Below are 24,074 nucleotides of genomic sequence, written 5' to 3'. Positions count from 1 at the left end.
CGGGGCCGCTGCCTGGTTCCAGGGTGACCCGGATGTGTGGTCTTCAAAGACAATACGCTTAACTCCTACGCTGAAACTATCCAAATTTACCGAAAGTGCTAAGCGGTAAGCGTGTACTTTCAACAGGTGGGAAGACTCATTGGATCTCTTTCCTACACGCCATTTAAGGAGATTTCAGATTAGAAAGCTTAAGTTTCCAGACGTTGAGAAATTTTAAAGTCTTTATTATGCCCCTTATGAAGGTAGGTAAATAGAACGAATCAACTGAATCACGAAACAAGCAGAAATGGAACTAAAAGGTATAAATCTTTTTTTTTTTAGGATTTTATTTATTTATTTGACAGACAGATTACAAGTAGGCAGAAAGGCAGGCAGAGAGAGAGGAGGAAGCAGGCTCCCCACTGAGCAGAGAGCCCAATGCGGGGCTCGATCCCAGGACACTGGGATCACGACCTGAGCTGAAGGCAGAGGCTTTAACCCACTGAGCCACCCAGGCGCCCCTAAAAGGTATAAATCTTTAAAACATTTCCTTACTCCAATCAGTAAAACAAGATACCTCCTCTATCAGGAATACTAGAAATCATTCTGATGCTGTAGTTTTGGAAAGATGTTGGTATGCTATGTGAATACACACTTGGAGTGAAGTTCTTTAGAGAATATCCTGGCTAAAAATATTCGTATCCAAGAAAGTGTCATTGTTGATAATATTTTTATCGTTTTGCTAAGGCAAAAATAAAACAACATGTTCTGATGAACATAATGATGCTAAATTTTGTGGGGTTTCCTGTAAGATATTAGAATGTAAATAAAATTAGAGAAAGCCTTGATCTTCTTTCCCACACAACCTGCTACTTGAACATGCATCACATTAGCATTATTTTTCTATGGGCTTGGAAGGTTTAGATGAGGAATAATAGTGCTACCATGATTGCATTACTCAGGTCATTGATTTGGGCTCAGTTGACACAATATGCCTATACATTTGGGTCTGTTTTTTCAGAAGATGACATCACTGACAGTGTTGTTATCCATATAAAGTAGTGTGACTGAAGAAAATAATCTATGCATATTCAGTGGTCCTTTCTATACAAAATTGAAGCTGCCTGTTTGCTGGTTATCTTGCAGGCCGCTTTATATTTTTTGTAAAAACCAAAAAGCAAAATCTCACATTATCTCTGATTAGCTGCATTGCAGGGTGTCCTGCATTTGTTGACATTTGTCTACAAAGCGCAGACAAGCTGCATTGTTTGTGTCTTTATTTCATTATAAATATTGAATCTCTTTTCTCTTCACTCCCAGACTTAAGTTTTACAGGGCTACAAGGAACTTTGACATAAAGGCCTTTAGCCTTGACCCAGAGTAAGAAAGGCCTATGATGTCCATTTGTATTGAGTACAGAAGGCAGTAAGTTCTCTTGAAAATAGGATATATGGTTCCCAGAGATCTTTCCACAGTGAAGGGACTTTAGCAAATTGGGCAATCCTTCCTGTGAATAGGTGGAGTCTGGTTGGTAATGAGTAATCTCTCAAAAGTCACCAGTTGTGTTAAACCTTTCAGTTAGGTGGGAATGTTTTGGCCACCACTGCAGGTAGTAATAGGTTGTGACTCACTTATTCTTTCCTTTCACCTGCAGAGGGCAGTAGAGAGTAGGCACTAAGGTATTCCTTGCTGTATTTTATTTTTTATTTTTATTTATTTATTTATTTATTTAATAAACATATATTTTATTCCCAGGGGTACAGGTCTGCGAATCGCCAGGTTTACACACTTCACAGCACTCACCATAGCTGTATTTTATTTTTTTGACCTAATCTCTTTCCACAGAGAATTTAAGAAGGCAAGACATACATGCAATAAAATAGTAAAATGTGAATAAACATAAAGCATGCAATAAAACACTAAAATGTGAATAAACATAAAGCACTAAGAGTAAAGAAAATAGAATTTTATCAGTAAGTCCCAGTGGGAGAAATTGGAAACAAATAGATAAACAATGGTTCTTGCCTGGAGTGCTGAGATGGTAAGAGTATGCAGCAGTCTTCACAGATATATCACTTTTGGTTATAAAACAGTTATCCCTGGGGTGCCTGGGTGGCTCAGTCATCTGCCTTTGGCTCAGGACATGATCCCAGGATCCTGGGATTGAGCCCCGCATCTGGCTCCCTGTTCAGTGGGAAGCCTGCTTCTACCTCTCTCACTCCCACTGCTTGTGTTCCCTCTCTCCCTGTCTCTCTGTCAAATAAATAAATAAAATATTTAAAAAAAAAAAAAAAAAACAGGGGCGCCTGGGTGGTTCAGTGGGTTAAGCCGCTGCCTTCGGCTCAGGTCATGTTCTCAGAGTCCTGGGATGGAGTCCCGCATCGGGCTCTCTGCTCAGCAGAGAGCCTGCTTCCCTCTCTCTCTCTCTGCCTGCCTCTCCATCTACTTGTGATTTCTCTCTGTCAAATAAATAAATAAAATCTTTAAAAAAACAAAACAAAACCGGGGCGCCTGTGTGGCTCAGTGGGTTAAGCCTCTGCCTTCGGCTCGGGTCATGATCTCAGGGTCCTGGGATCGAGCCCCCATAGGGCTCTCTGCTCAGCAGGGAGCCTGCTTCCCCCACCCCGCCTGGCTCTCTATCTACTTGTGATCTCTCTCTCTCACTCTCTGTCAAATAAATAAATAAAATATTAAAAAAAACAACAACCCAAAACTCCTTAAAACAACAACAACAACAACAACAAAAAACCGTTGTATCCATTGTCATTCAATCAAGAAGAGTCTGTAAAGTAACCAGGAGCTTTATTTTGGGGACTTAGGGATTATAATCCTGTACCCACAATCCTGGACTGAAATTGAAATGTGTTCAGAATTGAAAGCGCAAAGTGCAGACATATAAAGGTAAAGCCCAGGAGGTTACATGACTTTCTTTGATTGAACTGTGATTGGTGCTGACAGAGTTAAAATGACTAATAAACAATGAGCTATTTAGGTGAGATAGATTACATTATCTCTATTTCAGTCCAAAGTAGAAGGATGTGTTCTGGAAGGTGGTGGAGGTGCAACTGACAAAAATCAGAAGTCCAGGGTGTTCCAAAAATTGAAACAGAGGTCCATATGCCTTCTTCTATACTCCTCAATCCTATTTTCGAATGACTCTCTTAGCAATGTTTACTTCACTTTGGAATATTTTTTCATACCATCATATATAATGTTGAGGTGGTGCACATCATACAATTTCCTTCAATTTAAAAGTAAAAGGTGAGAGACGACTGGGTGGCTCGGTTGGTTAAGCATCTACCTTAAGCTCAGATCATGATCCTGGGGGCCTGGGACCAAGCTCTTAAAAAAAAAGGAAGTAAAAGGTGAAGTGCATCATTAAGTTGGCTCTTGGGGAGGTTGGTGGTTGAACAGGAGCCTAAGAGTATGCAAGAAATCACTGTCTGAGCAGGAATAGTTTTTGAACAGTTGTAGTGCTATAGATCGTAGGGCTAGTAGGTTATGCAGGAATGCATTCTAGGCCCTCTGAGATGATACAGTGATTGATTTAGAGTTTTTTGGGTTTTTTAAAAAGATTTTATTTATTTGACAAGAGAGAGAAAGGGAGAGAATGCAAGCCGGGGGAGTGGCAGGCAGAGGGAGAGGGAGAAGCAGGCTCCCTGCTGAACAGAGAGCTGGATGTGGGGCTTGATCAGAGAACCCTGGGATCATGACCTGAGCCAAAGGCAGACGCTTAACCAATTGAGCCACCTAGGGCCCCAAGATAGCTGTTTTAATCTTATAGAGGTTGGAAGAAATCTAGGCCCCCCACTTGAAAGCTCTGAGATTTATTTTTTTCAGTGGTTAGCAAGGTCATCAGTTTCTGAGAAATTAGTTAACAATAACCATAATGTACACAAATTGGGTTAGAACCAGAATACTAATTTATTCATTTTCAGTAAGAAATATTGCTGTGACACAGAGTAGGAATTCTCAAATAGGGCATGATCAACGCCTTTGCCCTTGCGTTCAAGCATGTATACTACGTCATGTTCAAAAGTCTCCTAACTAATTTCTTATGTGAGATAGTCACTCTTCTACCAGAGCACAGGAAACTGAGGTTGGAAAGGCCCTTGGGGATTCTGGCTTTAAGATACTTGGCCACATGCATTAAGACTGTGAGGAAAGAGGAAGCAGACATATTTAAATAAGAGCCTGAAACAAAAAAGTCCAAAGGTAAATGCTCCAAACTGGAAGTCTGTGTTTTGTCAGGAAGCCTCTTCTTACACAGGCAGAAACTGAGGCCAAGAATGTTAATCCAGTCAAAGCCCCTCTAGGTGGAAACCTGAGGCCTGGGAAAATGACAGTTCCCCATCTAAGAGCTGAGTCTATGTTTTAACATGAATAGTTTGTACAACCAGGTAGAGGATGGGATTTGGAACTTGATATTGATTGTTCTTTTGTTCGATTTGCTTTTTAAAATTATTTTGTTACCGCACCATTTGCTGGTGGGTTGCCTAGGTAACTTGATATTGCAAGTGCTTTTAACTCTAAGGCAGTGATGGATATCTGGCAGTCTGTAGGTTTTCCCCCGGTAGGCTAATAAATTACCTTGATCTTTGGGTTTTCAGTCCACAGTGTTGTGATAGCTTAGCAAAGCATTGCATAACCCTTTGAATATTTGTATAGTTGTGTTAGCCATTTTTTCAAGTCAGGCCAGCTGTTCCAAGGGCTTTTTTTTTTTTTTTTTTTAAGATTTATACATTTATTTTAGAGAGGGGGGAGGGGCAGAGAGCGAGGTAGAGGGAAACTCAAGCCAACTCCACACTGAGCAAGGAGCCTGACACAGCGCTTAATCTCAGGACTTTGAGCTCACCACCCGAGCTGAAACCAAGAGTTGGGTGCTTAACCAACTGTGCCATCCAGGCACCCCCATTTTATACTTTATGTTTTATAATTTGGAAACCTGCATCCTTTATAGGAAAAAACCAAAACAAAACAAAACCATGGAAGATTTTGAACGGACAGAAGAGATTTCTAGATATCCTTTTAAGACAATGCTGGAGCCTCTAGAGATACCTTTGGTCCTAAGGGGCTATTTAGGATTTGTCTTGACTAGGCTGTCTTATAACTCTTTAGAGATAGAAGTTAACTTGTTCAACACAAATTGTAAGCAAATAGTTCCTGTCCATAAAAATGTAGAATTTAATTATTACTCTATGGATGCTGACTGATTTTGTCCATTTTACATCCCTTTGTAAATTCATTTCAGCATTCCTTTCCCAATCATACATGTGTAGCACCTTGAGTTTTCTCTGTCTTTTGAAAATAAACTTTAAATTTCATAGTAGATTTAGATTTGTAGAAAAGATGCAAAAATAGTATAGAGTTCTTATTTACCCCTCGCCCAGTTCCCCCTTTATTCACATCTCAAATTACTATGGTGTGTTTGTCACAACTAAGGAAACAGTGCTGGTATGTTAATTAAATTCTATCCTTTTTTCAGATTTCTTTAGTTTTTCCACTAAATCCTTTTTCTGGAATCCATCCAGGATACCACATTACATTTAGTTACATGTTTTCTCAGGCTGTGGCTGTTTCTCACATTTTTCTTGTATTTGATGACCTTGCCAGTTTTGGAGAACACTGGTCAGTTACATTGTAGGATGTCCCTCCCTCTATGGAAATTTGATATTTCCTCATGACTAGACCAAGGTTATGGGTTTTTGAAGGAGGATCACAGAGGTGAAGGACCATTCTTATTACGTCATATCAAGGGTACATGTTGACATGTCTTCTTTGCTGATGATATTAACCTTGATTAACCGGAATAGTTAAACCTTCCTTCCCCTTTGGAAACAAATTCCTTAACACAGCCCATACTCAATGGGTGTCACTATACACATTTTTGAGTGGGGAGTATCAGCGTAAATTATTTGAAATTCTTCATACAGGAGATTTGAGCCCTCTTTTGAATTATTTGAAATTCTTCACACAGGAGATTTGAGCCCTCTTTTGAGCCTTACTGGTTTTTTCCTTATTGAGTTAAATATTAATGAAATAAAAATCTTTGACACATGTTGATTTTATATTAGTATGAGAGTTGCAAGTTTATTCTTTTAAAACTTATCCTCTCATATTCCCCTCCCAAAAAATGTTGTGGAAATTATCTTTTATATGGTTCTTTGACATCCATGAGTAAATGCCATACACATTATTTTGAAAAGAAGATAAAGAATATTATTTATAGTCAAAGAAAAAAACAAGCTTTTTTAAATTAAAAATATACTTTTTTTTTTTCACACTAACTGTCAGTCAGAGTCCCATCAGGAATTGAATACATTCTAAATAGGATAACCTGGGAAATTATTTACAAAGGGACTATTTGTAAAGGTGTGGGTGTAGAGGAACCACAGGGGTAGTGTAGTAACCCAGGGCATGGTAGCAGCTGATATGTTAGTTACCCATTCCCCAGCCTGAAGGGAGAAAGGGAGGGAGTCTGGAATTAAGTGGTATTTACACAGACCCTTAAGAGGAGTTGACTTTCTTCCAAGAAGCTCAGCCAACTCCAGTTGACCTTTTTGGAGACAGGGAAATAAATACCTTGACCCCATTTTACATCTTCCATGCATTTCCTGCCAGAATTCCTCATTGGCAAACCTCTACCAGAAGCTAGGAAGCAGAAGACCTGTTGCTGACCCAGGCTCTGGGGCAGAAGACAGGGTAGAGAATGCTTGAATGTGGATCTGGAAGGAAGCAAAAGGGCCCAAGCTCACTGATTGAGGAAGATGTTTTAAAGGCCATAATGGGGACTCTTTTGTCATCTTTTTGTTGGAAGATAAAAGCTAGGGAGACAGAGATAGCTGAATTAACATTTCTAATGGAGCTCCTTAATTTCTCTAAGAGTTGAGAGAAGTGAAGTTAGACTTCGTGAATTATCAGTGTGAGATGAACCAAGGTCCTTGCATTATAGCTCCTCCCACCTCCACTGCCATCCCGTCCCTTTTTTCCAAGTCATTGGAGTTATGGCTAAGACCTCAGGGAAGAAGATTTTTTTTTTTTAAAGGTTATTTATTCATTTATTTGACAGACAGAGATCACAAGTAGGCAGAGAGGCAGGCAGAGAGAGAGAGAAAGGGAAGCAGGCTCCCTGCTGAGCAGAGAGCCCAATGTGGGGGCTTGATCCCAGAGCCTAAGGCAGAGGCTTCAACCCACTGAGCCACCCAGGCGCTCCCAGGGAAGAAGTTTTGCTGGGACCCTTGCTTTGGTGAAAATACCCAACTTGCATGGCAGAAAGAGATGGAGCTGCTGCTTCCAAGGGGTCTTACAGAATTGGGTAAGAGGTATGTTATAGGAGACCATTAAAGACCCAAGTCCTTAGAGCTCTTCTGGAATCCTTTGCTCCTTGAGGGAAGGGACTTGGAATCAGATCTGATTTGATACAGAAAAAAATAATGAACCACGTTTACTGTTTCTGAGTGTTGTAACTAAATAAAGTTGATACTGACTCCTACAGGAAGTGAATAATAATAGAAATTTCCACAAAGAATTGTTCATATATGCCTAAATCTTCAATTGCATTTGCTTGAGATGGACGAGGGAAAGCTAGTGTTCTGAGACAGCTCCCTGTTTGTTCCTTTTGACCAGTGAAAGAAATACTATAGATTCTTAGTTTGCTTAAGGAAGAACATTCTAAAAACCTCACAAATAGAATTCTAACTCCAGAATTAATTTATAAGTGCATGCATGTATTTATCCAATTGTTTATAAGCATTTATCTATCATGTTAGATACCAAGTTAGGTGCTGGAAATACAGGAGGAATTAGATAAAGGTTTTACTCTCAGGGAACTCAGAATTTAGTAAAAGTGACAAGGAAAATGATGGGAGAGCATTAGAAAAACTGTTTCTCTTTCTACTAGTGTGTTCTTTCCCTCCCAATAGGGAAAAGACAGGACTTGGAAGGGAGACCACCTCCTGGAAACCCTGAGTTAAACTAAACTGGGGTGACTGGCCTTAACTGGAAAGAAGATAAGGTCTTCGACCCAAACAATTTGGCATAAACTGGATTTTCTGGGCCATATCACAACTAGGCAACTTTTTTCTTAGTCACCAACTGACTCTCTCTTCAGAATACCTTTCCCTATACAGGAATTATGTGAACTTCAGGGTCTCCAAAGTACACTCCAGGCTTGACTTCCAACTCAGAAGTTTTCCTGCCTTTAGGCCACAATCCAAAGTCTAGTACTCTCTCTCTCTCTCTTTTTAAAAGATTTTATTTATTTATTTGAGAGAGAGAGAGTTGTACTCAGGGAGGGGGAGGTGAGAGGGGACAGAGAGAGAAGCAGGCTTCCCACTGACCAAGGAGCCCAATGTGGGGCATGTGGGATATGGGGCTCCATCCCAGGATCCTGGGATCATGACCTGAGCTGAAGACAGAGACTTAACTGACTGAGACACCCAGCTGCCCCCCAAAGTCTAATATTCTAAGTGCTGTGTTTAGATGCACTCTGCTGGGTGTGAAGCTGATTAAACTAATTCTCATTTACTTGTGAATGAAATGTAACCTTCTTAAAAGGCATATTTGCATTTTAATGGCAGTCCCTTAACACAAATTAATCTCTAATTAGTAGAATGTGTGAGAGTTACTTTTTTTGTGGGAAGAAGGTGGTGGAATTACTCCTTAATTCTCCAAGTTTTAAAGAGCTGCTACTCTCAGAGCCTTTGGCTTCTCACCTCCCAGACGCCACTCAGCATGATGCAATTTTGTTTCTCTTCCTGAAGCTAATCATTTTGAAAAGCTTTTCTGGTTAATTTCAATGGACACCATCAACTTTTGAATCACTTTTATATTTGGGGAAATTGCTACATTATGTGCATCCTTTTCCCTCTCAGGTGGAAATCAGAACTCAGCTCCCCAGCCTGCATGGCAGCTAGGATGCAGACATGCCAGATACTTTCATGCAAGATTAAACTTGGAAGCAAGCAATGTGAATAAACAGGCTCTGCATAGGGCTTCCCTGTTCCTTATGGTGGTGTTGGCAGAGCTCTTGGGCACAGGACAGTTCAAGACTTGCTGCAGATGTGGCGTTGGTGTCAGCAACAGTTACAGTAAAACCAAGTTGCTGGGGCTCAAAGCTGAGTGGGAGCAGAAGCAGAAGCTGCTATTATTTACTGAAGTAGAGAACACCAGTAATCAGATGCCTGGGTGACTCAGTGGGTTAAGCGGCTGCCTTCAGCTCAGGTCATGATCCCAGGGTTCTGGGATCTAGTCTTCAGTTGGGCTCTCTGCTCAGTGGAGAGCCTGCTTCTCCCTCTGCCTACTACTCCCCCTGTTTGCACTCTCTATCAAATAAGTAAATAAAATTTTTAAAAAAGATTTTACTTATTTATTTGACAGAGAAACACACAGCGAGAGAGGCAACACAAGCAGAGGGAGTGGGAGGAGAAGCAGGCTCTCCGCTAAGCAGGGTGCCCCATGCAGGGCTTGAGCCCAGGACCCTGGGATCATGACCTGAGCTGAAGGCAGACATTTAATGACTGAGTCACCCAGGTGCTCCTAAATAAATAAAATCTTTAAAAAAGAAAGAAAAAAAGAACACCAGTGACAGATTCCTGATCTGGGTAGTTCTGTGGTAGTAAAGTTTTGGACACTATTCCAGGAATCTTTGTCTTGGATGTTTCTCCAGTCATCCCAGTAATTCTGTGAGCTACTTAATATCCATTAATAAATCAGTTTGTGGTCCAACCAGCAGAATCAAATCTGCTGTTGGCAAATAATTGATACAGGAGTCATCTTCAACTTTCTCCTCTCTTTTGACTTCTCAACCAACAGAATTTACAGTACAAGACTCTGCTTTTCTCCATCCCCACTCTTACTGTCTTAGTTCAGGCCACATCATCTGTTACTTGGATTACTCCAACACGGTCCAGTTTGATCACCCACCCCCAGTTTTGATCTCCTCATCAGAGCAGCCAGAGTGATCTTCCTAAAATGAAAACTGAATTCTATCACTCTTTGCCTGCAGATCCTGTCACGGCTCCCTAATGCCTGAGGATAAAGCCTAGGATCAAGTCCAGACTCCTTGGCAGGCTTTTAGGATGGTTGAACTTTCCTGCTCATCTTGGCCATGCCTGCTTCTCACACCTATACTTCAGTTGTACTCTTTTCTTGCTTGGAACCAGCAGTAATGGGTCTCCTGGGATCCTGTTACAAATGCAGACTCTCAGGGTGCGTGGGTGGCTCAGTCCGTTAAGTGTCTGGCATCAGCTCAGGTCATGATCCCAGCGTCCTGGGATAGAGCCCCGCATGGGGCTCCTGCTCAGCAGGGAGTCTGCTTCTCCTTCTCCCTTCCTAGCCCCCCACCCCTGCTCATGCTTGTGCTTCTCTCTCTCTCTCTCATGTTTTCTCTCTCAAATAAATAAATAAAATCTAACACACACACACACACACACACACACACAAACACACACACACAATCTCAGTCCTACTCCATACTCGGTGAAGCGGAAGCCGTGTTTAACATGATTGTTAGGTGATTTGTGTGCATATTTATGATTGGAAAGTGCTGCTTTAGGGCCTCATGCTCTTTTTCCCTCTGGGGCTTTTATACATTCTTTTATACATTCTCCATTGTACTACATACTACGTACTGTGTTTATGTGTTTAAAACTCTGTTCTCCAAGATTTGTCTGGGAAAACCCTGACTGATGAAAGCTGGGTTGGGGCTTTTTTTTCCCCAAACATGGCACTTATTCCTTTGTACAATAATGCCCCTTTAACTCCTTTTTCTTTCCCATGAAACAGGGGTTTTCTGTTCTGGTTGTACTTTAGAGTCTGCCTGAAAACTTAAACAGAAGACAGATTCCTGGGTCCCACCACTAGAGATTTGGGTTTTAATTGATTTAAGAAGTGTTCCAGGTGATGATAATGGGGAGCCAAATTCAGAACCAGCACACCAGACTTTAAGCTCTTTGGAGACAAGATTGTTTTTTTTCACTGTTGTATTCTCAGAGCACAGTCTCATTAGATAGTTACATAAAGTCTATTGGTGAAGAGTTGGTGCCCCTAGTTTCTCATGGCAACCTATTTGGCTTCTGTTGTTCATACCACACTACACCACAAACCCTCCTACATGTTCACAGCTGGGCAGTCCATTCCTCTCATGAAAGCAAGGAGCCATTTCTTTTTTTTTTTTTTTTTAAAGATTTTATTTATTTATTTGATAGACAGAGATCACAAGCAGGCAGAGAGGCAGGCAGAGAGAGAGGAGGAAGCAGGCTCCCCGCTGAGCAGAGAGCCGGATGCGGGGCTCGATCCCAGGACCCTGGGACCATGATTCGAGCCGAAAGCAGAGGCTTTAACCCACTGAGCCACCCAGGCACCCCCAAAGAGCCATTTCTTGAGGAAAGAACTCGAGCTGGCATTTGAGACATGTCTCTAGTCATCTCTGTATTCTTTTCTTGAGCACATTTGATCCTGACGTAATGAAGCACGTTTATATAATTGGATGCTAATAGGCACATTGTTTTGAAAGACTGTCTCCAAACATGAGCTTCAATAGCAAAACCACTAAATGGGTTCTGAGACCTTCTAATAGTGAGGAGGTTGGTGTGATCAATACAGTTAGACAGGTTTTCTCAAAGTTAACCATAGTTTTATGGAAGTTAAAAAATACATTCTGGGAGAATTTTCTAAAGTTTCCATCCCATTTTCTTAAAATTCAAAGTGACAAGTTAAAAAAAAAATAACCTCTCAATAATATATGGATACAGTGTTTTATATTTTAGAGGTAAATTCATTTCCACAATCTCAATAAGGAATGTCCCCATATTATAGATGAAGAAGCTAAGGCCCAGAAAATTTGGATAATGCCTTATATAAAACAAAGAGGCAAAGCCAAAGGCCACCCAGATCTCCTGATTATAAGCCCAATGTTATTTTTTAATTTTTACTTTGTGTGTGTATCCTGGTATTTTCTGGGCATTTGTTTGACTTTTGCAGCCAACTTCTGTTGAAATAAACAGACTAGGTAGATCTGTCTGTTGAAATAAACAGACTAGGCAGCCTTGCTGCCTCCTCACAATGACCTAAAGCAGTGAGTATAATGGTTCAGAGCATGGATTCTAGGACCAGGCTCCTGGGGCTTATCACACTGCCTCTTCTAATTACTAGTCTATGGCCCTGGGAAAACTCATCACTTTCATAGTCTATACAATAGGGATAACAGTGTGACCTAATTCATAGACTTGCTAGAGGATTAAGTGAGTTACTATTTGTAAAGGACACAGAATCATGCCTGCACACAAGGTAAGTGTGATGGTAAATCTTTGTTAAATAAAAAACTGGCTCAATCTTATTATTTTATACCTAAGGTCATTTTTCAGATCACACATTGTGATGATCCATATTCAATTTTCAGTAAGTATCTTTTCTTAGATACCAATCATGTATAATATTATAGAAAAGGAAATAGAAAAAAACAAAACAAAACAAAACAAAAGAAAAGGAAATAGTGGGGTGCCTGGCTGGCTCAGTGGGTTAAGCCTCTGCCTTTGGCTCAGGTCATGATCTCAGGGTCCTGGGATCAAGTGCTGTATGGGGCCCTCTGTTCAACAGGGAGCCTGCTTCCTCCTCTCTCTCTGCCTGTCTCTCTGCCTACTTGTGATCTCTCTGTCAAACAAATAAATAAAAATCTAAAAAAAAAAAAAAAATGGAAAGAAAAGGAAATAGTATGGCCGATAGACTTCTTCTGTCCTTGAGGAGTTTACAATTTACAGAGAGATGGAACAAAATTTTTTTTTTAAAAACCAAGAAAGAGCCCTTCCTTGTTGGTTATTGTGGCAAGTTTGAGGAGGGAGACAAAAGACTCTCTATATAGCTTCTAGGTTTCCGAAACTATTCTTGTTTCAAAGAATCATAGGTTCCATCCAATAACTTTCTTGAATCCCATGTCATAAACTTCAGTGGGCTTGTCAGGATACACAAGTGGGGGGACAGAAGAAGCGCTGGTCATTGCTTGCTGCTGGGACTCTTGGAGCCACAGACTGGGCATCAGTCCTACTCCTTCTGCTCTGGGAAAACTGTTCTGGCTCCAAAAGCATGAAATAGGGGCCAACAATTAAAGTCTTCATCTACCCGAAGATTTTTTGTTCCTCCTATTCAAAGAGAGAGAGATCAAGCCCCCAGATGCCAGGGAGACAGTGATGCTAAGTCAGTTAGCAGCATTTCTAGGGCATCAAACTATCATTACTTCTCTTAAAAAAAAATTAGTAATGAAGGTTAATTTTCCTTCCTTTCTGTAACCCCTTGTAATTAATATCACCCATTCTGGGGATTTCTGATTAGGATATATGCCTGTGTCTTGAAATGGGTTATGCAAAGCCAGTTGGAATATTTAGGGGCTGAGTGTGTGTTTTGGCTTAAATGTCTGCATTCTGTATCAGTTGAACCAGAGAGCTAGCTAGACATATCTATTGATTAATATCTATTGACTGATATATAGAACTAATGAGCTAAATTATGAAATGTAATTATGTCAGTGATACTATGCAATCCTACATAACTTAGATGCTACAAGTTATTGCAAGGACTTGAACCAAAACTTGAAACCAGGGAAGATAAATTAGTATTGTTATGGCTATTCTAAAATTAAATACATTATGAAATTACCCAGGTAGATTCTTTTTTCCTTTTTTTAATTTAAAAATTTTAAAAAATTAACATATAATGTATTATTTGTTTCAGAGGTACAGATCTGTGAACCCAGGTAGATTTTTAAACATTTGTAATTTTCTTAGTCACATATTTCTGAGACAGTTCAATCTATAGGTTTTGAAGAGAGACATTTAAGATATCTTTACATTGAAAACATTATAGTATAAATTCTTTGTACTTTAACATAGATATGAAAAAATCAGTGTTTTGTCATCCCTATGTTAAATTTTGTCCAAAGCAATTAAATCATTTAGGTACTATGTAAATAAAAAGGGATCTTAGTCCAAATGTCTATTTGCTAGAAGATTTTGTGACAGAAAAGTCAGATCAGTAGACACTATTGCTATTTAGAAATTGATATTCCTGTAGCCTCAAAAATCAGAGGTTGAGAATCACATTTGCACCATTTCACACTAACTGGGATGGCTATAATTGAAAAAAAGAAGGAAAATAATGAGAGTGGGTAAGGGTGTGGAGAAAGTGGAAATTGCACATGCTGATGGTAATGTAACATAGTACAACTGCTGTGGAAAAGTGTGGCTGGTTCCTCAAAAATTCGGACATAAAACTGTGATATGACTCAGTAATTCAAAATAATTCAAAATAATTGAAAACAAGGACTCAAACACATGCTTGTGTATCAGGGTTCACAGTAGCATTATTCACAATAGCAGAAGGTAGAAACAATCCAAAAATCCCTTAACAGAAGAATGGACAAACAAAGCACACCATGGAATAAACATACAATGGACTATTATTTAACCATAAAGAATAAAGTTCTGGTGTGGGTTACAACATGGCTGAACCTTGAAAACATCATGTTAAGTGAAGTAGGCCAGACACAAAAAAAGAAATGTATGCATCCACTTACATGGAATATCTAGAATAGCAAATTCAGAGACTGAAAGTAGATTGGAAGTTATGAGGGGTTGTGGGGAGGGGGAAATGAGGAGTTATTAGTTAATCGCTGCAATGAACTAATCTCTTTAGGGTAATAAAAATTTTTGGAAATGGTGGCTGCAAAACACTGTGAATGTAGTTAATGCCACTGAAATGTACATTTTACAGTGGTGAAAATGGCAAATTTTATGTTATATATATTTTACCACAATAAAAACAGAGTAAGAAATTATATTTGCAACATCACCCATTGCTTGCTTTCTTACAACCCTTTTCATAGTCATAGATCTAGCCACGGTGCAGCCTAGATGTCTCTCTAATACAGGGATTATATTCTATAAAAGCAGAGGGTATATCTCTGGTGGTGTAATTGATTAAGTGTCCATTGTTTCCTCTGGGATCCAAAATTTAAATGTAGGCTTCTGAATTTAGGTTTTGTGTCCTTTCTGCCAAAAATTCCTCACTGAATGTTGACTCAAACAGAGCAAGAATGGACTTCTTGAAAACATTTTTGAAGTTCTCCCCAGTAAAGAGATAGAGTGTAGGAGAAAAGAGAGCATTGAAAGAAATGGTTATCACTGTAAGTAGATGAGTCACCTGTAAAAGTACTGATTGATGCTCAGTGAGAAGCAAGCCCTGGTGTACATGGTAGGGCATCCAGCACACAAAGAAAGAGAGAATGGCAGTCACCATGACTTTGAACGGCTTATTAGATTTAAACAGGCTCCTCTCTTTCATCTTGTTGGCTACTTTTTTGTAACAAAGGGTGATGATAAAAAAAGGCAGAAGGAAGCCCAGCAAGAAGCGGCTGATGAAACAGGCTACATGAATCCTTTTCCCTAATGTCTGCATCTTATTGCTTTCCCCGTTAGGAGATGCAGCGTAGTTATTTTGGCAGGTCACTCTTCCTTTATGGTCATCCTTTGTCTCTCTGAAAACCAAATAGGGCATGGCGAGGGCAGTGGCGGACAGCCAGATTCCCAGGACGATGCCGGTAGCCCAGCGTGGGCTTCGGTGAAGCTGTGACCACACTGGGTGAAGAGTGAGAAGGTAACGGTCAATGCTGATGGCCGAGAGGAAGAAAATAGAGGCGAACATCCCTGCCGACAAAGTGGCATTGAAGATCTTGCACATGGCAGTTCCAAAGCTCCAGTGATTGTCCTGAAGATAGGTGGTGGCTATAAATGGTAGAATCAATGTTGAAATAAAATAGGAGAGAATGAGATGAAAAAATAAGAGCGTATTGACAGTCTTTTTCATCTTGAATTTTAGCACCCACAGGTAGAGACCATTGGTGATGGTACCAATTATAACTGACGTGCACAGCAGAAAGGCAATGATCACATTCGAGGCAGGAACTGGAAAGTGAGTGCTGTTTCTTACTAAAGTAGAGACACTGAGCAAATCAGTAAAGTTGACCAGATCCATAATTACCTATAGAGAGAGAAACAGAAAACAACCACGAAAAAGAAGCAAAATTAAAAAAAGGTTAAATATAGAAATATAAACAATAATCTTTGCATAGTAAGGGCCAAAATGACACGATTTTTAAAAAGGCAAACATTGGGGGCCCTGGCTTAGTTGGTGGAACATGTGACTTTTGAATTCAGGATCTTGAGTTCAAGAACCACATTGGGTGTGGATCCTCCTTTAAAAAAAAATTATAAAATGACAAACATAATATTTCTACAATGATACAAATCAGATATTTTCCTGAGATTTATATTTTTATTTTGTATGAAGAATTAAGATCAGATTAATTTGAACATCCAAAATGGAAACACTACAGATGAAATTAATATGAAAGAGAAATAAAGTTTGGGATATTTTGACTTGAAATAATGAGCTCAGGTAGCCAAACATCTTCTATTTAGAAATGAACCAAGCCTGACCGTCCTTCATAGTCATTACTTCTTAAATAAGGCAATGTAGGATCAGTTTTGCCTGACTAAGTCTTGGTCAGGGCAAATGTTGCTAATGAAATTGAGTAACAAAATTATCAACTGCTCCAAATCAGTAATCATTCAGAGCTATAATTAGTTTTCTCCCATAAGCTAATTATTATATGTAGTAAATGCTAGTATTTTAATAGTCAGCATGTGATGACCGATATTCATTTGGGAGCCCTGGGCTAGAGCACCATAAGAGGGTGACAAGTTGGGGCGTCTGGGTGGCTCGGTCAGTTAAGAATCTGACTCTTGATTTTGGCTCAGGTCATGATCTCAGGGTTCTGAGATCAAGCCCCCACCTTGGGCTCTACTCTGGGCGTGGAGAGGCTGCTTAAGATTCTCTCTCTCCCTCTGCCCCGTCCCCACAAAAAAGATTGTAATGTGCCTTGAAAATCACCAAAGAGGAGCATGTGCTGTTGAGTATAGTGGTAGTTCTTACTTGGGGAAGGAAAAGAGGGAGAGAGGTCAAGGGATTGATATTTATCTAATACTTTTTATATGCCAAGAGCTTTATAAAGGAGTCATTTATTTTTTTTTCCTCATAAAGACAAATATTTAAACAGAAGAGAAAGTGAGGATTACAGGGGTTAAATTTATTAACTCTGAGCCCCTTTCTCTTTCTAAAACCCAACATTTCCCACTGTCCCTCCATTTTTGTGGCAGCTGAGCAACCCCACCAGTGTTTTATGTGACTTCTTTGAAAACTAGTAATTCATGTGTAGTATTTTGATAATGCTCCATGAATCAGAGTATTTGATGATCCAAGCTATCCCATTTCTTGGAAAATGATTCCTATAGTATTGAAAATATGAACCTGAGAATGTTTTGGAAAATAGCTATTATATATAACAGTCATATCAACAAATTGGTTTTTGATAAATTGGATAAATTGCTTTAATGGAAATTGCTAATTTTTTTTTCACTAAGCAAAGACATCTTAATATATGGAGAGAAGAAATAAAAGAATTACTATTAAAACCTCAATTATTTTAAGTTAATTCTGCCTTCTAAAGAAGTTGCAAAATTTTTCTCCAAAGTAGAAAAATGGTCCTCTTGGGGCACCTGGGTGGACAGTGGGTTAAAGCCTCTGCCTTTGGCTCAGGTCCTGATCCCAGGGTCCTGGGATCGATCCCCACATTGGGTTCTCTGCTCAGCAGGGAGCCTGCTTCCTTCTCTCTCTGCCTGCTTCTCTGACTACTTGTGATTTCTGTCTGTAAAATGAGTGAATAAAATCTTTAAAAAAAAAGAAAAATTGTTCTTTTTAGGAAAATACCTTAGTAGTCTGCTTTGAATAAAAAGTGAAGTCTAAGCACATGGAATGGGTGGCAATGGTGAGTGGAAGAGTGGGAACCTATGAAAGCGGTTGTGTGAAGGCCCTGGGGCCATGAGTAGAGGGAGGAGGGATTTGGTTTCAGAGAGTGAGGTACAGGAAAAACCCTGCAGGAAGTTAGGAGGTTTGAGGAGGAGAAGAATTCAGTGAGATATTCTGAGAAGCAGAAATGGCGCAGAGGATTTAAAATGAGGAATTGTCTAATATTCAGTTTTAATCCACTTGCTATGCTTTGACATGGTGTAATGTTCCTTCTTTTTGATCACAACTGTCTTGTATCGGTGGTTGCCTTGGGGAATCGAAGGAAAAGAGCTTGTGTTCCTGATTTGGGATGCAGTGGGTTAGAGAGAACAGACCAGCAGCAGGAGGTGAGATGTGAATGAAATGAAGAATATGGTGGAAACCGGAGAGACATTGGAATATGAGTAGAGAAGGAGAAACAAAATCACATGGAGAATTTCTGATGCTGTGTGTGGATAGCTTTTGTGTGTGTGTCTGTGCATGTGTGTCTGTGTCTGTTGTCTGTGTGAGGTGTCTTTGGTTTGTCTCTATTTATGGTGTATTTGTCTGCATGTATGTGGATATATAGTCTTGTGTCTCTGTGATGTGTGTTTGAATCTGTGGGGTGTGCATGGAGGGGGATGTGTGTGTGTGTGTGTTTGTGTGTGTGTATCTGTGTGTGGCCTCTGTGTGTATGGTGTACAATGCCTGTAGTCTGTGTGTATTTATCTGTGTAGTGTGTGTTTATGTGGTGTTTGTAGGTCTGCAGTGTGTGTGTGTGTGTGTGTGTGTGTGCACGCGCATGTGGTCTTTTGGTGTATGTGCATATAAAACACTGGATATCTGAATTACAGGGAAGTGTTTTGTTTTGTTTTGCTTTGTTTTTAAACAGTTGTGTGGCTGAGCTATAGAAAGGCATCTGAAAGTAATGTGGGGCTTGAACAAAAGCAACATGGATAGTGGTTCTGAATAGAATATAAAGTTTCCTAGGAGTTTTGATTAATTGCACAATAACCAGGAGATTTCTTCATTCTTAAAGAGCTTTTAACATGGTCTTAAAGTGCTTGAGTATAAATTACTGGAGCAGAACCTGGGCTCTGGAGTCCCATAGTCCTGGGTTTCCATTCTCTCTCTACCACCTACCAGTTCTGTGGACTCTTAACTCTGAGCCCCTTTCACTTTCTAAAACCCAATGAGTGTTTATGAGGATGGAATGACACAGTGTATATGAAACACTTAGCTTGGTTCATGGCACACATTAAACAATCACTTTTTACCTATTATTTTGCTCAATTTGTTATTTGAAGGCTAGCAAGTACTTCATTTTGACCTTTTAATACTGCAGGCACTGCAGTCCCCTCCTCCTCAAAATCTCCCTACTGAATCTCAGAAGACCAGCAGTAACTTCTGAAAAAAATCTAAACGTTCATCTATTGGGGCAGAAGTTCTCAGATTTGGAGTTATTTTGAGGCCTTGCTACAGTGATACCTTTGGCACAGAGTCTTTCAGGTAGACCCCTCTCCCACTCCTTGGGAACACTGTGCTTCTGTGGGGGTAGGCAGAAGAACCTTGGGCAGCTGATGTGTGTTAATTTAGAAACTTCATTGTAATGTAGTAGTATAGTGGTATGTTCTTTTCTTCCTTTTTTTTTTTTTAATATTTTATTTACTTACTTGACATTAAGAGAGCACAAGCAGGGAGAGAGGCAGGCAGAGGGAGAGGGAGAAGCAGACTCCCCACTGAGCAAGGGGGAATAGGATCAGCAAGAAGAAAGGCAGACGAAATGAAGTCAAAGTGTCACTGATTTTTGTTTCTGTCCCAATGCGGGACCGATCCCACAACCATGGGATCATGACCTGAGCCTAAGGTAGACAATGGACTGCCTGAGCCACCCAGAAGCCCCTGTTCTTTCCCAGCTTTTCTACTAAAGCTCTAAAAACTTGCCCAAGAATTAAACAAATTCATTGAATGTTCTCCCAAACAGTGTGTTCGTCATTAACAATGACCTATCCCATTTAACGCAACAGCATTTAATTAAAAAAACAAAGCACTGGCCTTCCTCCAAATGATACTTTTCCTTTATACTGCTCAAATCTGAAGATTTCTGATACATGTTGGAGGTTGCAGGGTCTGTATTTCTTGTTGAGTTTGTTGCTATGGTAGGTACAGGCTCCCCCTCACTGCCCACCACAGGGACTAGAAAACTGTACATTCATTTCCCCGAATTTCCTTCCAGCAAGCGATTCACTTTTAAGCATTAAGGGTTTCATGTGATTCAGCGAATCATAAGGCAATGCCACCTGTGCAGTTTTTGGGGTCGGAAAGCTGATGTGGAGTAAGCCTAGAGGGTTTATTCAGATGATAGCATGAGGATAAAGCCTGCTGGCCCAGGGAATCTTACCTTTATAACTGCATATCAGGTGGTCTTATGTGGGCCAGAGTGACTCTAGGACAGTAGTCTTCTCTCCAGGGATAGAAACAAAAATCAGTGACACTTTGACTTCATTTCGTCTGCCTTTCTTCTTGCTGATCCTATTCCCCAACTTTGAGCCTATTATTTAAATATTCTGTGAGGTCTTCTGGCTCTTTCCCAGTTCCTTTTTCTGTGAAATGTGTCTTAAGAGGGAGGTAGAGAAAAGACTACTTCTTCAAATCATTTCTCCATTTTAAGAAGAGATTTTAAAAATTCCATAAAGAGTCATTCCATGTAAGGTTGATAAGCTTGTTTCAGGTGTTAAGACACTGATGAGAAATGACCTCCTCATATGTGGTTGCCCCTCCAAGCACCCCCTTGGACTTGAGTGGAGTGTGGTCATTAGCATATGGAGCATGGTGCTGGGTGCGTAGGGAAGTGGTAAATATCTAGCATGGAAAAAAAAAAAGTGAGTCTGGAAACGAGTTACCTAATTCCACTGGAGTGAAATGGTCAGGAAGAGAAACAACCACTGAGTTTCACATTAAAATGGAATGTGTGAAGACAAGGCAAAGATTAATATTATTTAGTTGAGAAAGATGCAGACTTTTATCTCTTGTTTGGATCTGTACAATTGTTGAGAATGGTTGGAAAGAACACAGAGTTGGGTACTGTATCATGGAAATCTCATTATAAGGAAATCCAGCAGCACAGGTAATATATTTATAAACCGAGTCCTGCATTTCCTGTTTTCGTCTCCCCTGTCCATCTTGACATTTTTTAGGATTAGCTTCTCTGCTGACCTCAGTGTCTTGATTTCTTTCCTCTCAGTTTCCTTTTGATCTCTGCACTGCCAATAGAGAAAAAGACATCAAAACCTCTGTGTGGCTTCAGTGTTGAAGCTCAGGAATCGGTCATCTAGTTGGTGTTAGAATTTTAAAGCTTTCATGGCTACTGTAACCTTATTAGGAATAGGCTTAAATTTTAGTTCTTAATTCATTTGGGACTATGACCTTCATCCTGGGAACGGATCTTCTGTGCTTCAGGATAAGTTTTCAAACTTGCTACTGCATTTTAAGAGTGAGTTTTGCTCAGTTTTCATGCCCTTTGGGTTAGTTCACATATCTGGAAATGACCTCAGATATTATTTAGTTCAAAACAGCTAATTTTGAATATTAGGACTTTGAGATGCAGAGTTAAGTGATTCACAGTTTTTTAAATTTAATTTTTATTTATTTATTTGAGAGAGAGAGCATGAGAGAGCACAAGCAGGAGAAGCAACAAAGGGAGAGAGAGAAGCAGCTCTCACCATGAGCAGGGAGCTGGATGCAGGGTTCAATTGCTGGACTCTGGGATCATGACCTGAGCCAAAGGCAGACACTTAACTGACTGAGCCACCCAGGCACCCCAACAGTAGTTTTCACCAACACAATAACAAGGGCTCCTTCTGCTGCCCTATGCTGTTTTATTAATAAAAAAGATTGGAGGGGATGTGGGCTAAGTTTCTCCTCCTCTCTCACTCTGTATTTTCAAATTTTATAATTAGTAAAATTCATAAATAACAAATATATTAGGGACTAGTGTTTAACACCCCCCCCCCCCAATGCACAGGAGCTAGTACTACCATTAGATAGCCTAAAATTGAACTCTTCTGTAACTGTCCTCAGAAATACTCTAATTAGTGAGCATTTTCTTCAAATAGGTAGTTAAACCAGTGACATTAACTTTGTTGGGAAATATGTAGACTGTGTTTGAGGAAGTCTCTTCTGTGGCTTTAGTGATGTGGCTTCATTCATTTCACTTTTCATATTTCAAATTAAGTCAAGTGATTTCAAGGAAAGAAGTCATGGAAGTGGAAACTGTTTTATGTTGTTTTGATATAAACACAGTATGAAATATGTAGAAAAGCAGAAGCAAATGATGTTGCAAAATTAAATGCTCAAAGGTCTAGGAACTCATATTTACATATAGTTTTTAGAGCTGGAAGAGGCCACAAAATTAATTTAATCTAATTCCTGTTTCTATAGGTGAAGAGAGTAAGACTCATAAAGATATTTGAGAGCTTCTTTCCATTATTATTTAATAAATAACAGGGCAGAAATAATATACACTAAAAATACTGATGCACTACATCGATTGCACAAGACAATATAGGATATGAAAAAAAAAACCTAGATATAAATTTCAACTCTATTACTTACATATGTATAACTTCTCTGAATCTCTTTTCTCATTTGTAAGTGGAAAGAAAGAAAGAAAACACCTCTTCTGAAGTATTATTTTGAGGAATAAATGAGATATTATAGATAAGGACTTAGCATAGTTCCTGGCACATGGTAAGTATGAAATAAATGATAGCTATTATTAACATGTAAGTTGTAAGAAGCCCTGTGGGCTGGAGAAAATCTCTGAGCAGTATAATTCAAGAAACATTTATTGAGTATCTAATGCATGCCACAATGTTTGAGACTGGGGAAACAAAATAAATAATTCAAAATAATTGTCTTTAGTGTTTATAGTTATTAAAGAAAATGGTTCTCCAACTCACTAGCTTAGGAAGGTTGAGGAGAGTATATACTAGATCTGGCAATCAGTATCGTTAAAGGTCTAGCAAAAGAGAGCAATGCTTTGTTATTTTGGCCTGGTTTTGCATTTTTCAAGATTACTTCCCAGCACCTTCTATGTCCCAGCATAGTTGGAATAACAAGGCTGGTATTAGCCCAGCAGTTTCCGTTCTGGCTGATGTCAAAATCACTTGGAGGTCTTTAAAAAAATGCAAAGTATCCCTGAGACTTAATTCATTTATCTAGTATTTATCAAATGCTTACTGTATTTGAAGGACTCTTCTTGCCTTTGGGGACATAGAATAAATGAGAGGAGCTTTGTTCCCATGGGCCTTACATTCTGGTGTAGAGAAATGGACAAGATCCAGTTGATAAAGAAGTATATTACCTAGCACTACAGTATTATGCAGGGTATAAAACATGGAGATGTGATGAGTAACCAGTTGGCTATCTAGACGGGGCAGTTGGGGGAAACTTTCAGTAGATGGCATTTGATGGGATTGGCATGACACGAAGGAGCCAGTTGTTCAGTGATTAAGAGGGAAAGCGGGGGGGGGGGGGAGGTGAAATAAGTGAAAGAGATTAAGAGGTTAAAAACTTCCAGTTATAAAATAAATAAGTCATGGAGATGAAAAGTGTAGCATATGGAATATAGTTAATAATATTGTAAAGGTTTACAGTGACAGATGGTGACAACAATTACGGCTAGCATTGAGAAATGTATAGAATTGTTGAATTGCTGTATGACACCTGAAACTAAGATAACATTGTATGTCAACAACACTTCAGTAATAAAAAAAAAAATTAGAAAAGTAATATTTTTCATTGTATCCTTCATGTTCTCTAATGTCCTTTTAAATGGATAACTTTTCTTTGTGATTACAAAGATTTAGACCACCAGTTTATCATTAAAGTTATAAAAGACCATGTCCTCAGAATACTGTTTTATTATAGACCTAAGTATTTTGGACTCTGTATTAAAACATGAATTCTTTTATTATTTAAATGGGCAGACATATGTCATTACATAAGGTAACCCTATCCTATTTTATTCCCATTTTATACAAACACAACACCATTTGTTTAAGAAAAGTTATTTTTGGGGCACCTGGGTGGCTCAGTGGGTTAAAGCCTCTGCCTTCGGCTCAGGTCATGATCCCAGGGTCCTGGGATCGAGCCCCGCATCGGGCTCTCTGCTCAGTGGGGAGCCTGCTTCCTCCTCTCTCTCTGCCTGCCTCTCTGCC

At 39.6% G+C, this 24,074-nt stretch overlaps 1 protein-coding gene and 1 long non-coding RNA gene across 2 annotated transcripts; one reads left to right on the top strand and one right to left on the bottom strand.

The window, feature by feature from the left end:
• The first annotated feature begins 3 nt into the window (after positions 1–3).
• On the top strand, positions 4–15,807 carry LOC309868277. The gene is made up of 2 exons (XR_014313614.1): positions 4–105; positions 15,521–15,807. It is a non-coding gene; the product is annotated as an uncharacterized lncRNA (long non-coding RNA).
• On the bottom strand, positions 13,639–20,389 carry GPR33 (G protein-coupled receptor 33). The gene is made up of 2 exons (XM_082737923.1): positions 20,255–20,389; positions 13,639–16,008 (listed from the first exon to the last, which is right to left on the bottom strand). Exon 2 carries the CDS (start codon positions 16,000–16,002, stop codon positions 14,983–14,985), a length of 1,020 nt encoding a protein of 339 aa, XP_082594049.1. The 5' UTR covers positions 16,003–16,008; positions 20,255–20,389; the 3' UTR covers positions 13,639–14,982.
• Between the last annotated feature and the right edge of the window lie 3,685 nt (positions 20,390–24,074).

This window comes from Mustela nivalis (assembly GCF_964662115.1).
Source record: "Mustela nivalis genome assembly, chromosome: 6".
Taxonomy (NCBI): domain Eukaryota; kingdom Metazoa; phylum Chordata; class Mammalia; order Carnivora; family Mustelidae; genus Mustela; species Mustela nivalis.
This window is presented reverse-complemented; position numbering and strand designations above follow the sequence as displayed.